The sequence below is a fragment of the Suncus etruscus genome, chromosome 1, assembly GCF_024139225.1.
Source record: "Suncus etruscus isolate mSunEtr1 chromosome 1, mSunEtr1.pri.cur, whole genome shotgun sequence".
NCBI lineage: Eukaryota > Metazoa > Chordata > Mammalia > Eulipotyphla > Soricidae > Suncus > Suncus etruscus.
In genome coordinates, this window is record NC_064848.1 from 40978645 (window position 1) to 40993680 (window position 15036).

Here is a 15036-nt window from a genome sequence, read left to right on the forward strand (position 1 = left end):
GAGTTTCAAATTAATGATCTCCTGAGATCATTCAACCTAATATGCCCCAACTCTAAGAAATCCCACCTAAATTGTGAGCTGAAAATAAATGACAATGAGCTACTATCTTTTAATTTTTTAGTAAAATGCAGAATTTTACTTAAAAATTTCAAATATGTTTTACATTGCTGGTAGAAATAATATTTGTACATAAACCTAAAAATGTGCAGTTAATTCTCAATTTTTATATTAAATAATATCCCTTTATTTGTAGCAAAGAGGCATATGTGTAGTGGGATTTATTTATCTTTAATGACTTTATGAATAAAAATTATCAGGAAGGTAGCTCAAAGATAGTACGCATACTTGACAAGTATAAAATCTCTAGTTTTGATTCTCACAGACATTCTTATCATTAATACCTTCTCTCCAAAGGAAAAAAAAAGAATGAACTCTGAATTCAGAGAGACAAATAAAACACATTTTAAAGTATTTTTCTGAGAAGGCAGTCATTTTCTCTAGAAAGCAAACTTGATTGACAAAGACACAAAGTTTCTTTGGTTTTTTTTAGGGGGGGCACATCTGGTGATGTTCAGGGGTTACTCCTGGCTATATGCTCAGAAATCATGCTTAGCTTGGGGGGATTATTTGGGACACTGGGAATAGAACCCAAGTCAGTCCTGGATAGACCGCATGCAAGGCAAACACCCTATCACTGAGCTATCGCTCCAGCCCCAACACAAAAATTTTTATGCTATACTGGTACTTATTATCTTGCATCTATTTCCAAAAAGAACTATGGCATGGGGGCTGGAGAGATAGCATGGAGGTAAGGTGTTTGCCTCTCATGCAGAAGGTCAGTGGTTCAAATCCCGGCATCCCATATGGTCCCCTGAACCTGCCAGAAGCAATTTCTGAACATAGAGCCAGGAGTGTGACCCAAAAACTAAAAAAAAAAAAAGAAGAAGAAGAAGAAGAAGATTAAGAAGAAAAAGAAGAAGAGCTATGGCACCATTGCACCATTGAATGTGAACTGTTAGTACCTGACCTCCACAAATTGCTTCAGATTTAGGTATGAAATGCTCCACAGAGAAAAGCAAAGTGGTATAATTAAGTCAGAGTATGTAGTTGTGCTGAAACCCAAGAAAGTACTATAAAGAGACCATAATCCTTCACATGTATAATTGGAGACTCTAAAAAAGAACATTTGGCTAGGAAAAAGTTTAATAAATATGTAGAATATAGAATTTTTCTAACATTTTGCAACATTTGATCACTACATTATTTTTCTTTAACTGCTGGGGATTTAGGAACTCACACATATATGGCAAGTGCTGTACTGCTGATCCACATCCTGGCTTCTAGTACATTATCATAAAAAATAACTTCATTGTAACTTTTTTTGAAGGGGAGGATTTGACTATACTCAGGGCTTACTCTTAACTTTCTACTCTGGGATCATCCTAGGCAAGGCTATAAAAAGTGTAGTGCTAATCTGTAGTGCCAAGAATCAAACCCAGGTTGGCCACATTCAAGGGAAGTGCCTTACCTGCGGTACTGTCTCTACAGCCCATCTGTAAATATTTTGTAAAGAAAGCATAGCTAATTATTTTTTAAAAATTATCTAAATAGACGCCAGAGCAATGGCACAGCAATATGGTATTTGCCTTGCACGTGGCTGACCCAGGACTGACCACAGTTTCATCCCCCAGCATCCCATATGTTCCCCCAAGCCAGGAGCTATTTCTAAGCACATAGCCAGTAGTAACTCCTGAGCATCACTGGGTATGGCCAAAAATCAAAACTATATATACGTATATATATAAATAAATGAGCTAACATTTTATTCTAACATTCCTAAAATTATTTCCTTTTTTACTTACCTTGATCTCTTTCATGCCATGTTCGACTTCCAGCAGCTGGTGAATTCGGAGAAGGATAAAAGTCTCCTGTGGGACTTGGTTCCATATTTTCATCTATGGATATAGTTTTGGGTCTTTTGCTGTAAAATAAGGCAACAATTACACTAATGGTATTTTAAAAAAAGATGAATAGCATTAGAAGTTAAATAATGAGAAAATTCTTACTTTGAAGATTTTCCATAAGCACAGATAATCATGTCTCAGAATCATTTTGAAAGAATATCCAAATATGGTCCCCTAAGCACTGAAGTGAAAGTAGCTTCAGCAAGACTGGGTATATCCCCGAAACCAAATAAAAATGTAAATTTAAATATAATTTATAGACCAATTTTAAAGTTACTACAAAGATTATAATTGACTCTAACCATGACGATAAATACTAACAATGTTCATCTGTATAGAACTTGCCATCACCAGTAAAATTCTTTTATATTCATTCAAAGGTAAAATAAAGCAAAGTAAAGATGGGTGCTGGAGTCAGACTGGCTTACTAGCAAATCTTGGCTAGGCCACTTGTAACTTTGCTCATAGTAAACTTCTCAACTTTCCTAAATTCAGTTTTATCACCTGGAAAATAGAAGTAATAAAGTCTAACTCAAAGGGTAGGGTGGAGAGTATTAAATGACTTATAAATATATAGCTCTTAGTTTAGTGGCTGGCATTTAGAAAATACTTATTAAATAATAATTGTATAAACTAACAATCTCAAATTTTTATAGCATTTTAATTATTATAAGCTACTTTTATATATTATTCCTTACTGTTTTTGTTTTGCTTTGTTTTGTTTTGAGTCAACTCAGCAGTACTCAGGGTTACTCCTGGTTCTGCACTCAGAAATTGCTCCTGGCAGGCTCAGGGGACCATATGGGATGCCAGGATTCAAACCACCATCCGTCCTGGGTCGGCTGCTTGCAAGGCAAACGCCCTACCACTGTGCTATCTTTCTGGCCCCTCCTTATACTTTTCTTGAAAAATTAAGTTATCATTCATTTATTGTGTGTGATGTGAATAGTGCTGGACATTGAACCTATGTCTCATACACATAAGAAATTCACTTTATGGATATATCAGTAATAATCCTTTAATTTTAAGACCTGTCATTAAAGACAAATATTATCATATTGAAACCAAATTGCTTACATTTAAAATGATATATTTTAATAAATAAAATATTATTCATCTTTGTTATTTTAAATAGTAAATATTTAGAAATTATTACCAGGTATATATAATAGGCATGCCCTATTAGAGATAATTATGACTATAAAAATGATGCTTTTTTCTTTACATTAAAATAGCTTACCTATACCTATATGGCAGTGAAAAACTAATCTATTTATAAAAAAAACTTTCATTTTTTTTATTTGTTTTTTGTTTTGGGGCCACACCTGATAATACTCAGGGGTTACTCCTTGCTATGCATTCAGAAATCGCTCCTGACTTAGGGGACCATATGGAACACTGGAGATCAAATCCAGGTCCATCCTGGGTCAGCCACATGCAAGAAAAATGCCCTAACATTGTGCTATTGCTCTAACCCCAATTTCTAAAATAACTTTCTTCAGTGATAATAAACATCAGAAATTTGAGTTAGAAAGGACCTCAAAAATTGCACAAATATGCTGATCTGATCTTTCCTTACAAGAGTAAAGTCAAATCAGGAGACTTTTAAGAATTGCTCCTGGGAAGTTTAGGAAGAGGACTAATACAGAAAGGTTTTCTGGCTTCCCCAAGTCTATGCTCTCTCTACTACACCACTAACAAGCCCTTAATAGCATATACATGCCTAGTTCACAGGTTACTTGTGATTAGTATTTGATTCATAGTCCCAGGGTTAACAAGTAAGTAATAGTGGGATTGAATAATAATTCTTCAGACTTTCTAAGCTAAGTAATAGTGGGATTGAATAATAATTCTTCAGACTCTTTCTATGGCATCAATAGTTAGAAATTCTTTTTGTTTTCTTTCATTTGGAAGATGCTCAGGAATCTATATCCAACTCTAAGTTTAGGGACTACATTTAGGGATACTTGGCGGGGGGGGGGGGGGGACACAAAATGGTGCCAAGGATGCAATATGGGCTTCCTGCATGCAAATCATAAGCACCAAACCTTTGAACTACTTCTCCAACTCAAATGTACCCTTTTATTAACCTTCCACTAAATCAATATTCCATCTGTGAGTCAGTGGCAAATACATATTTAAATTTTTAAAGGAGGGAAAATATTCATAAGATAATAGAGGTGCTTTGAAAAATTTAATTATATCTCTAAACGATATAGAATGACCATAGACATGTCTGTATTGAATCTCAACATCTCACAACTTTAATATCAATAAACCAAATTACCTTATTTTGTAATATAAAAATATGTTAACTATAAATGATATAAACGAGCTTAAGTTTATAAGCATCCAAGTATGTTTGTAACCTACATAGGAATAATGACTCAAATACTTATTTTTAAGTGCATTATAAAATTTAAATGGCAGATTTCATGTATTCTTATGTTTTATCATAAATATTAGTGTTCTAAAAACTGATTTGGTTCTTTAGAGATGAAAAAAATCTGTAATATTTACTTATTTGGTTTCTCATTAATTGGTCCTATTATGTCTTTACTAATCTATTACCATGATCATATGCACAAAATAATTTGAAGCTATTTATCAGGATCTATTTTAAATAGTAAATGTTTTTCTAACTACTACTATGAAGCTGAAATTAAAATTAGAAATAGAGAAAAAATGAGAATGTCAATATAGAACTATAGAGCAAGTGACCTCTCTTTAGCTACTCCCAATGAAATCCTGGTTAAACCAAATATCAGAACAGGCAGCAATATCATTGCTAAGTGAGAACTAACAAAATAAAATTAACTGACAAAAACTTAGAAAATTGTGACTTTGATTAAATCCTTTTACATTTAAGTTATGTAAATAAAAGCATTCTATGTTCATGTTTCATCATTCCATCTTGGATGTAGAGAAAGGAAAAAGGTACCAGGATAGATCAAGCACATCCAGATCTCACTGACATGACAATATTATTTTTAAAGTTTCCCCCTATAATTAGTTAAATTATAGAATTATAATATTCCACAGAGCAGTGTAATACATTTTCACAATACCCTGTTACTCAATAAATACTTTCTTTTTTACAGTTTTTAGTTTTTCACTGATGCATTATTGATTCACACATTAGGGAAATTCAGGGGTTTAGTCTAACACCGCTCCATGTTTATAATTGTTATCGTTCCCACCACCAAAATTCCATTGCTGTCCCAACTTCAAAAAATCTGTCTTCTCATTCCTCCCCCCTTTCCCTCTAAGAATCACTATAGTTTTCACTGACGACTGAGTTTTGTTGTTTATAAAAGATAAAATAAAGTTCCCTGTACATTTAAAAGATAAAATAAAGCTCCCAAGTACATTTAATTTTTAAATAGCAAAAATATCTGAGTCAGAAAAAATTAAAAGTGTATAAAACAAGAAATTTTAAAAATTGAATTATTTGCTTTGCTTTCCCATTCTCTCTACTTGTCAATCTAGTTGCATATATTTCCACTCACTTATATGCATATTAGCTTAAAAAAGAGTTTGAGAGGGGGAAGTAATCGAGGTACCAAGAACAAACATTTATAAGATCACTAAGTAATAAACTAGACACAGAGGGGACCACTCATTCTAGCAGCCCCTGGGGTTTGGGTGGAGGCTATGAGAGGCAGGGTGGGAATGGAGGTGGAGGGAGGACAATTCAGTGATGGGAATTCCCCTGATTCAATGTTATATGTACCTGGAATATTACTGTGAACGATATGTAAGCCACTATGATTAAAATAAAAATTATATTTAAAAAAAGAGTAACTCTCATTCAATTACCTGCTTGGTGGAGAAGACAATGACCTCTGCAGATTGACCCCCGAGTTCATGTCATGATAGTACGGCTGACTTGGAATTTCTCCAATTGGGAAATTGACTCCAGTTCCCTGGGTTATGGGCGCTAAGGAACAAAACAGAAAGAAGTATTGGGAATGCTATGTACACTTGTCAGCTCCATTCAATAAAGCAACCTGTTATGTTCCACAGTAAGGAAAAATCAAACTTTTATTAATTAATTTCTAAATTAAGAGATATAATCCTTGTTAGAGCAGGCATATAAATAAATAGACAAATATGTACAAGAGCCTAGTCCCACTTCCAAATTCATACATAATTTTATATATAAATGGCAGGTATGATTTTTTAAATAAATATGCTTTATGTTTTTAAAATTATTTGCTAAGGAGCCATAAGGATAGCACAGCAGGTAGGTAGGGTATTTGCCTTCTATGTGGTTTATCCAGGTTCCATTCCCAGCACCCATCTGGTCCCTTGAGCCTAAGTAATCTTAGTGCAGAGCTAAGGTTTTAGTGTCCTAAAACAAAAAAAAAATTTTTTTTGCTTAACTTTATAAAGTATTTAACATATACTTTCAGAGTTTTTTTTACTGAAAGATATTTCTCTGTAAATCGGTAAATATTTTTAAATGTGCTAACATACTAAGTAGTGAGATTTTTTTGTATAACCATTAGTTGTCATTCAATGAATTACATCTGATCAAACATCTCAAATGTTTCTAGATACCTTGAATAAATCAGTATGTGAAACAGTATATTATGTTACAAATAGAGTCTTAGAAAGAATAGCCTGCTAGTTTGAGTTTCCACTTTCACTGTGAGCTCTATGCCTCAGTCTCCCAAACTATAAAGTGAGAATAATAACTTATTTCACATGATAAATTAAGAAGGAAATAAAGTAAGGGGGTCTCAAAAACTCAGCATAATGCTTAGTACATAAGGGTTCAATCTATCTGAGTCTATGTCCTTCTTTGCTTTCTCTCCCCAAATTTTTTATTGGCAGTTTATATATATATTAGCACTGATGAAACCGGTTAAATAAAAGCAAACAAAGAGGTAACACAAAATCTAGTTTCAGAAAGTATGTTCATCCAAAGATATATTGATTGTAGCCATTATTGGCAGGTGCTTCAAGGGACACAAATAGTCTTACAGGCCCTTCTTGAAATATATCAGGCAGTAACTGGGAAAATTAAATTATTTATGAAAAACTTAGATGACAGCCTAATGAAGATCATAATAAGACAGCTACAAACAACTACATGATCAATGCTATAGGGTTTCAAAGGAAAAAGAATACAATAGAGGCTTGAATGGTCCAGGAAGATTGAGGATAAGTCACAGCTGACACTTAACTTTGGAGAAGTAAGGTGACAAAGGAAGTTTGGAGTGCATACTGCAGGAATAAGCATAAGCAGATTCGTATCAGGTCTAGTGCTAACAAATAATTAATTTGCTTCACCAGCCATTCAAAAGGTCTTATAAAAATGTGCTCTGGGGGACCAGAGCAGTGGTGCAATGTGCTAACCTAGGACAGACCGTGGTTTGATCCCCTGGCATCCTATATGGTCTCCCAAGCCAGAAGCAATTTCTAAGCACATAGCCAAGAGTAACCCCTGAATGTCACTTAGTGTTACCCAAAAACAATAAAAGAAATGTGCTCTGGAAGCTGGAGTGATATCACAGTAGATAGGGTGTTTGCCTTACATGCATCCTACCTAGGTTACATCCCCGGTATCCCATATGTTCCTCAGAGCCTGCCAGGAGTGAGCTCAGAGCCAGGAGTAACTCAAGAGTGCCACTGGGTGTGGCCCCAAAACAAACAAACAAAATGAAACTCTGGGGTTATGACAACAAAATTTGGGAACCTCTGAGATTTGCTACAAGAAAATATTCAAAAAAAATTCTAGATGTTAAGGATTTGACCCCTTCATTCAGGATTTTTGATAACTCACTAAATGTGACCCTTATCAGATAAATTGTATTTCAACAACAGGCAAGCCAAAATTAATGTAAAGAATTTTGAGAAACATCATATTAGGAGGCACATGCTTTATTGCAGAGTATAATCAAGAAATAGAAAATGAACATTCCCTTTTCCAATTAAAAAATAAATATGTACACATTTAGTCTTCCTTGAAACTTCCAGAGCTTCCACCTTTTGCTGATTGTTCTCTTTATGTAAAATCCTTTAAGCTTATTTTACACAGAAAATATTTGTATTCGATGTGTAACTATGCTTAAGGGCTTAAATTCTTTGGTCAGCTAAAATGTAGTTGTTTGTAGTGGCTTGAGGTACACCAGCGGTTAAAATAAAATGCAAGGTAAGAAGTCCCACAGTAACCACATGCTTTAAAGTTTATTATTAGAATCATGTTCTGTGTGACATTGGAAAGCAAGGTATGTGCTAGAAGGTATTCAATGGGAGGGCACAAAAGGATTCAATGAAGAAAAGCAATCTGACTTCCATAAACAGTAATGGATATAATTCAAATAATTAAACTATTAAGAGGAGACTAAAATATTATCTTATTTAGAGACTATTTTGCAATTTATTAAGCCTATGTAATAGGCAAAAATCCAAGCTTTATATTTAATATATTTTGCATGAGCGTCAACATTTTTGACCAAAATTTTGACCAAAAATATAATAAGTATAATTTTAGTAAAATGATATCTCTAGAAATCTTGTTTTCCTACATTTTATTCTAGAATGATTGTTTCAGAATCTCAAGAAAACAAGTTATAATAATAACAGTTAGTAGTAGTAAATTTATCTACATATTTATAAGGGAGCACTAAAATAATTTAGTGTGCATTCTGACATTAATTGGAGATTATAAAAAGAAGAGAACAGTAATAATAACTATGGACAAATTAGAAGCAGCACACACAAATCTTATTTAATAATATGGATCAAGTGAGAACAGCAAGTCTCAGGCAGATATTCCTGATTAAAAGCTTCTGTGAGAATTTACATCAGATGCAAACATCAGCATTAGCACCTCTCCCAGAAAGCTGAAGTCTGAATGCTGCAAATCATATTTAAAAGGATGCCAATATCCTCTGAGAAACGAAGCTCCAAACAGATTCTAAGGGTTAAAGGCCAACCCTTAACCTCTCATATTGTTCTTCTCACTCCAAAAGCTGATCCTAAATTAACTTTTAAATAGAGATAATATCATTTGGCAGAAAGATCACTATCCTAAAACTGAACAGCTTCATTAGCTAAAGTCAACATCACATTAGTGGGTCAAATGATAGTAAAGCCCTAGAGGACAGAAACCATTAGCATACTGTAAACCCTCAAGGAGACAGAATTTGTGATATATAGCATATGAGTTTGTATTGAAGTTTATGTTTACTTAGCAAACCCTTATTTCATCAACAACGAGGGTTAACTGTGTAAATAAGATTATAATGTGGATATATTAAAACACTTTGGAGAATAAATTGTCAAGCATTTCCAAGATACCTATTCATATATATAGTAGAAAATAAATGTTTGATGAATAAATTAATGAAATATATATGATTATGTAATAATTACAAATCAGTAATGTTTGTTATGATATATAACTTTAAAACCTCCAAGAAATCATAGTATAAATTAAGAAAGAATAAAGAATGCTAATTTAAATCATTTCTAAATTATTATAGAAATTTATTTAAACCTACTTCTTATATTTTAGACTTTTACAGTATATTGTTCTACCTTATAAAAGTTTTGATATGATTCTCTGACAGAATTTTTGTTCTTTTAATTTTTTTTTGTTTTTTTTTTGGGGGGGGTGGGGTGGGCCATATCCAGCAATTCTCAGAGGTTACTCCTAGCTCTGAGCACAGGAATTATTCCTGGCAAGCTCAAATCATATGTGATGCTGGAGATAAAACCCAGGTCAACCATGTGCAAGGCAAACACCATACCTACTTTGCTATCACTCCAGCCGCAAATATGGAGTTTGTTCTTTCTGACAAGATAAAAAAATAATATTTCTGACACAGGACTTCTATTATTGTAATAGAAAGAATTAAAATACATTATGAAACTTAGAAAAGTATTAATTTAAATAAAAAAATAAATCAGACATAGGCTGCCTTGCATGTGGCCAATCCAGAATGGTCTCGGGTCTGATCCTTGGCATTCCATATGTCCTCCGAGCTGCCAGGAGCAGTTTCTGAGTGCAGAGCTAGAAGTAACCGCTGAGTGCTGTCTGGTGTGCCCCCCAAACACACAAAGAACAAAAAAATCAGAACATCTCATCAGCATTGCCTCCCTCTACTAAAAACTGTGTTAGAGGCTGTGAAGGAATACCCTTTATGGAAGCTGTGGAGGAACATATACAACTTCAAATATCCTCTACTTTATGTGATACCAGAAAGAAGTAATATGTCAGGTATGTTTCTTCCTGAATTAAAATTAATGATCATAAAAGTTTCAAATTCCAGAGTCCTTCACACACAACAAATTAATCAGGAAAAACACACAGGGTTCACTGGTTTACTTGGTCAACAGACTAGCATAGATGTGGCCATAGATGTAGTTCACTGGTTCACAGGATATTATATTCCATCCTACACTAACCTAAGTAAATAGCCAATGTCAGAGTCCTTTGGAAACATGCATATCCACTTCACTTAACTCAGAGCAGTGTTACTGAAGGTCTTAACAGGTCATGTATTTGACTTCCTCAAATACAATATCTATATATTAGCCACTTTAGAAAGACAAACTATTTTTGTTTTGTTTTGGTTTTAATCACACCTGATAGTGCCCATGGCTTCTTTCTGGCTCTGCACACAGGGATCATTCCTGCTGATGTTCATGGGACCACATAGGGAGAGTTCTGACAATTAAAACCTGGTTTGGTGGCCTGTAAGGTAAACACTGCCAGTTTTCCTATCCCTCTGGCTCCAGAGAAACCCAAAGTACTGAAGAAATTACCATTCAAAAGACATAGATAGCCAACTACTAGTTTGGTGATTCCTTCACCAAACAGAGCTCTAACTCTTCACTTATACTTGACCCTCAGTAATTTCCTCTTGCTTTGTTCTTTTTGGCTTACTTTGTTTTTTGTTTTTTGTTTTTGTTTTTTGGCTTCTTTGTTCTTCTTGTTTATAAATCTAAATTCAACCTATATGAAAAACACATCTTTTTTTTTTTTTTTTTTTTTTTTTGTGGTTTTTGGGTCACACCCGGCAGTGCTCAGGGGTTACTCCTGGCTCCATGCTCAGAAATTGCTCCTGGCAGGCACAGGGGACCATATGGGACGCTGGGATTCGAACCGATGACCTCTTGCATGAAAGGCAAACACTTTACCTCCATGCTATCTCTCCAGCCCCCGAAAAACACATCTTAAACAAGAACCAGAAGAGCTGCTTTAACATCTGAATAACATTATTCCAAGTGAGACTATCCAAAATGTAAAAAGAGGGGTTGGGAAGATAGTGGTAAGCAAGTGCCAGAGCTCATGCCTAGCACGATGAGGTGTGAGTTCTATGTTTGGCAACACACAGCTCTACCCCAGCACTGCCAGGTCTAGCACAGAACAATCAGGCCTAAAACTCTGGGCCTAAGATGGCTGAAAACTATCCAAACTCCCATTAACCTCCTCCTCATCCTCTCACTCAAAACTTTCTACCATACTGGTCTGGGCTTATAAATTAGAATAATACTGTAATTCAAAAACACTTTTGATAGCAGGTAAAACACATCCTTAAAGTTACATATGCTAAAAGAGCAAGAAGAAATGTGCTACCTACTCGAATACAATGAGCCTGCCAAGAGCCATATCTTAGATATATTTGCACACATTAAGAAGTTCAAAGATTGGTCAAGTAAATCTCCCCCTTACTTAGTGAGCTGGTCAGGTGAACATCGACCCTGCCAAGAATGGTGTCTCAGGTGAAGTGGTCAGTTAAAACAATTGACCATTGTTTTTGGATAACAATGCTTTCTATCTATATCCAACTACAATCTGCAAAGTTAATTTCTGCATCCCTCTACACTTTGCATATTAGCGTGTATATCCTGTACATCTCCAAGCCCCCACCAAAACGTTAGTAAGAAAAAGCACTTATCTACAGGAAACTTATGTGGGTTATCATAACAACCTGGAGTAGATTTAATTAATCATACTTCCTTTGAATTAAACGACCATCTATGGTCACGGAGCAAACAGTTCATCCACTGCATTACCAACAGCATTGCATTGAGAATAGCTAAAAAAAAAAAATAACCCTCCCTATATGCCAAAATTTGATGATTTTAATGCAAACATTTTAGAAAATAAGATTAATATATTCACTTATGATTTCATTCCAAGATCTGACATTTTACAAATTCTCTTAATTTGAAGTTACTCTTGATATTTATTTCAAGTTCAAAACATACAATAATTTTTATCATAGTCTATAGTTGATTAATAAAATATTTACTTACTTCTGGATACCCTCACAAGTTCTGATACATTGAAGACTCCCGATTTTACAAAACTGTCCTCAAGGTATCCTGAAAATAAAACATCAAAAGGAAAAAGATTAACATAAACAGGAAGAAAAGCACTGATTAAACACTAAAATTTATTCAAGTGCTTTTCATCAAGGTCAGAATCAAAACCAATTATACTTACAACAAAGTAAAAACAAAACTCTTGTGAATGCAAGTTGGACCCAGATAAACAAAAGTTGCACATTTATATAGTAGGTAATCCTATATTAATATACTAAATAATCTCCTAGGGCAACTTTCTCCTTACCTTTCTAAATGTGAAAGGCAACTGCATGTTTTTATTTGCCACATCCACATTTAAAAATGACAAGTTAGGGTCACTTGTTCAAAGCATTCAGTTCAGTAGCACCTGGTTGACTAAGGTCCACCCATTAAATATAATTCCCTCAAAAAAAAAAAAAAAAAGAAAAGAAAAGAGAAGAGAAGGAAGAAAGGAAAAGGAAAACCACAACCACAATTAGCACCTTGTTAGAATCACTTCAAAGATCTCTTGAAACCACTATTCTTTCACAAATCCTTCCCTGTTTAAAGAAAAGTGATTGGCTGTTACCATTACCCCTACCTTTTAGATCTTAAGATTGCTTGAGGTCTATCCTAGACCAAAGATGAGTACTTCCTTAAAAATTGGGCCGGGCGGTGGCGCTGGAGGTAAGGTGCCTGCCTTACCTGCGCTAGCCTAGGAGACGGACCGCGGTTCGATCCCCCGGCGTCCCATATGGTCCCCCAAGCCAGGAGCGACTTCTGAGCACATAGCCAGGAGTAACCCCTGAGCGTTACCGGGTGTGGCCCAAAAAACAAAAAAAAAAAAAAAAAAAATTGGTCATGTCCTCCTGCTCTATGGGACAGTAGGGGAGAGGATGGGTACAGAGGTGTGTGGAGGGTAAATAGTGGGGGGACCCAGAGGGTGCAGAAGGAGAGATGACTTGTAAGAAGAAATGTGGTCATTCCCTGATGCCCAAAGAAGAAATTAAGTAATTTTAAAAAATCCTCAAGAATGCAATACTCCCAAGGAAGAACATCTTTAGATTCCAAGATCTGACAATTTAATCATATGTTAAGGAAGCTGTTTAGGCTGGCCAAAGAATAAGATTCAAAGCAATGATGTGTGACATGGATATTGTAGCCACATAGTACATACAACTCAAAGATCCCAAACCTACTTCCCCATCACAGTATTTGGTCACACTTGCAAAACACTTGTGCTTTCATTTTATCATTTATAAATTAATTTCTAAGAATTAATGAGATAAAAATCTAGACAGGATAACTCAAGGAGTAGGGCACATACTTAGCATGTGGAAGCTCCAGAGTTTGATCCCTGACCCTGTATGATCCTTATCCACCAGCACACAACAGGATCTCTCAAGTATATGTATATTTGTATGTGTTTGTGTATGTGTGTGTATGCCATGGCTGTTACTAGGTTAAGCCCGTAGCACTAACAATCATACTCAATTACATGTACAGGATTCTAGGCAGTTTCAGACTAATACCCAAGTCTTCATTTAGGAATTTTACTGGAATAAAAACCATGTGTGTGTGTGTGTGTGTGTGTGTGTGTGTGTGTGTGTGTGTGTGTGTGTGTGTGTGTTTTACCTTTATAAACCAAGAAGCCACGCAGTATGAACATGGTTTTGTTTCTGAGCATTCCTAGCTGTGCTCAGAACTTAGTCCTGGTTTTTTGTTCACTCCTTGCTTGATGAACCATAAGCAGTACCAGAGATTGAACCTGGATCAGCCGCATGTAAAACACATGCTTTATTATCTCTCTGGCCCCAGGAAACATTGTTTTAATACTCATCTATCACCTTCTTTAGAAACAGAATTAAAGAGTACATTAGAGTCATGAGGTCTCAGGTGACGTTTGAATCTTAGGACTCATTGCAATTCACTACTCTAAAAAGAGAACAAAATGTTACCATTAGGTACATCTTTTATGTTTTCAGGCCACATATGATACTCCTGAGAGGCTACGCCCTGCTTGATCCTCAAACACTCCAGTCATTGCTATGAAGCCCAGATGGTGCTGGGATTGAACTCAGGGAATCCATATGCAAGCATGAACCATCTACACAGCACTGAATTTTGTAGACTACTCATCTTTCAAATAACATCTACTCCTTTATAAACTACTATATCCTCCTCTTCCAACCCCTGAGCAACTTAGAAATAATACCTCTTTTCTGTATTTAATGATACCTAATATACTCATTTTTTACATTAAACATTCAAGTTTTTCAGAAATACCTGTGTAAAAGTCTTGTACTACCATTTCCATTTTTTTTTCAACAAAATGACTCAATTTTATTTATCTATTTTATGCCTTAATATAACTCAATGTGCTTTATGGGGCTGGAGAGATAGCATGAAGTTAAGGTGTTTGCCTTGCATGCAGAAGGACAGTTGTTCAAATCCCAGCATCCCAAATGGTCTTCCGAGCCTGCTAGAACTGATTTCTGAGCGTAGAGCCAGGAGTAACCCCTGAGCACTGCAGGGTGTGACCCAAAAACCATATATATATATATATATATAAAACTCAATGTGCTTTATATAGAATGGACTATTTTTAAAAATTCCTAGTGCTTTTCCCATAAAAATCAATGCAAATACATACATATACACACACATACACATATACAAATCCACAGGAAAAGCCAGGTCAAAAAGTGGAATGGAGGGTCACAACTGGGACTTGGAAGTGCTCTGATCCAATTTTGTACAAAAC

At 35.1% G+C, this 15036-nt stretch overlaps 1 protein-coding gene across 4 annotated transcripts in view; it reads right to left on the reverse strand.

Annotated features, from left to right (window-relative positions):
* Nucleotides 1-15036, reverse strand: part of NFIB (nuclear factor I B) — a 261031-nt gene that overhangs the window by 76881 nt on the left and 169114 nt on the right. For all 4 annotated transcript variants that reach the window (XM_049769373.1, XM_049769371.1, XM_049769374.1 and 1 more), the window contains exons 4-6: nt 12243-12311; nt 5784-5904; nt 1863-1981 (exon numbers count right to left, since the gene is read on the reverse strand). In XM_049769373.1, coding sequence (XP_049625330.1) covers nt 1863-1981; nt 5784-5904; nt 12243-12311 — 309 coding nt within the window. The remainder of the gene's footprint in view (nt 1-1862; nt 1982-5783; nt 5905-12242; nt 12312-15036) is intronic.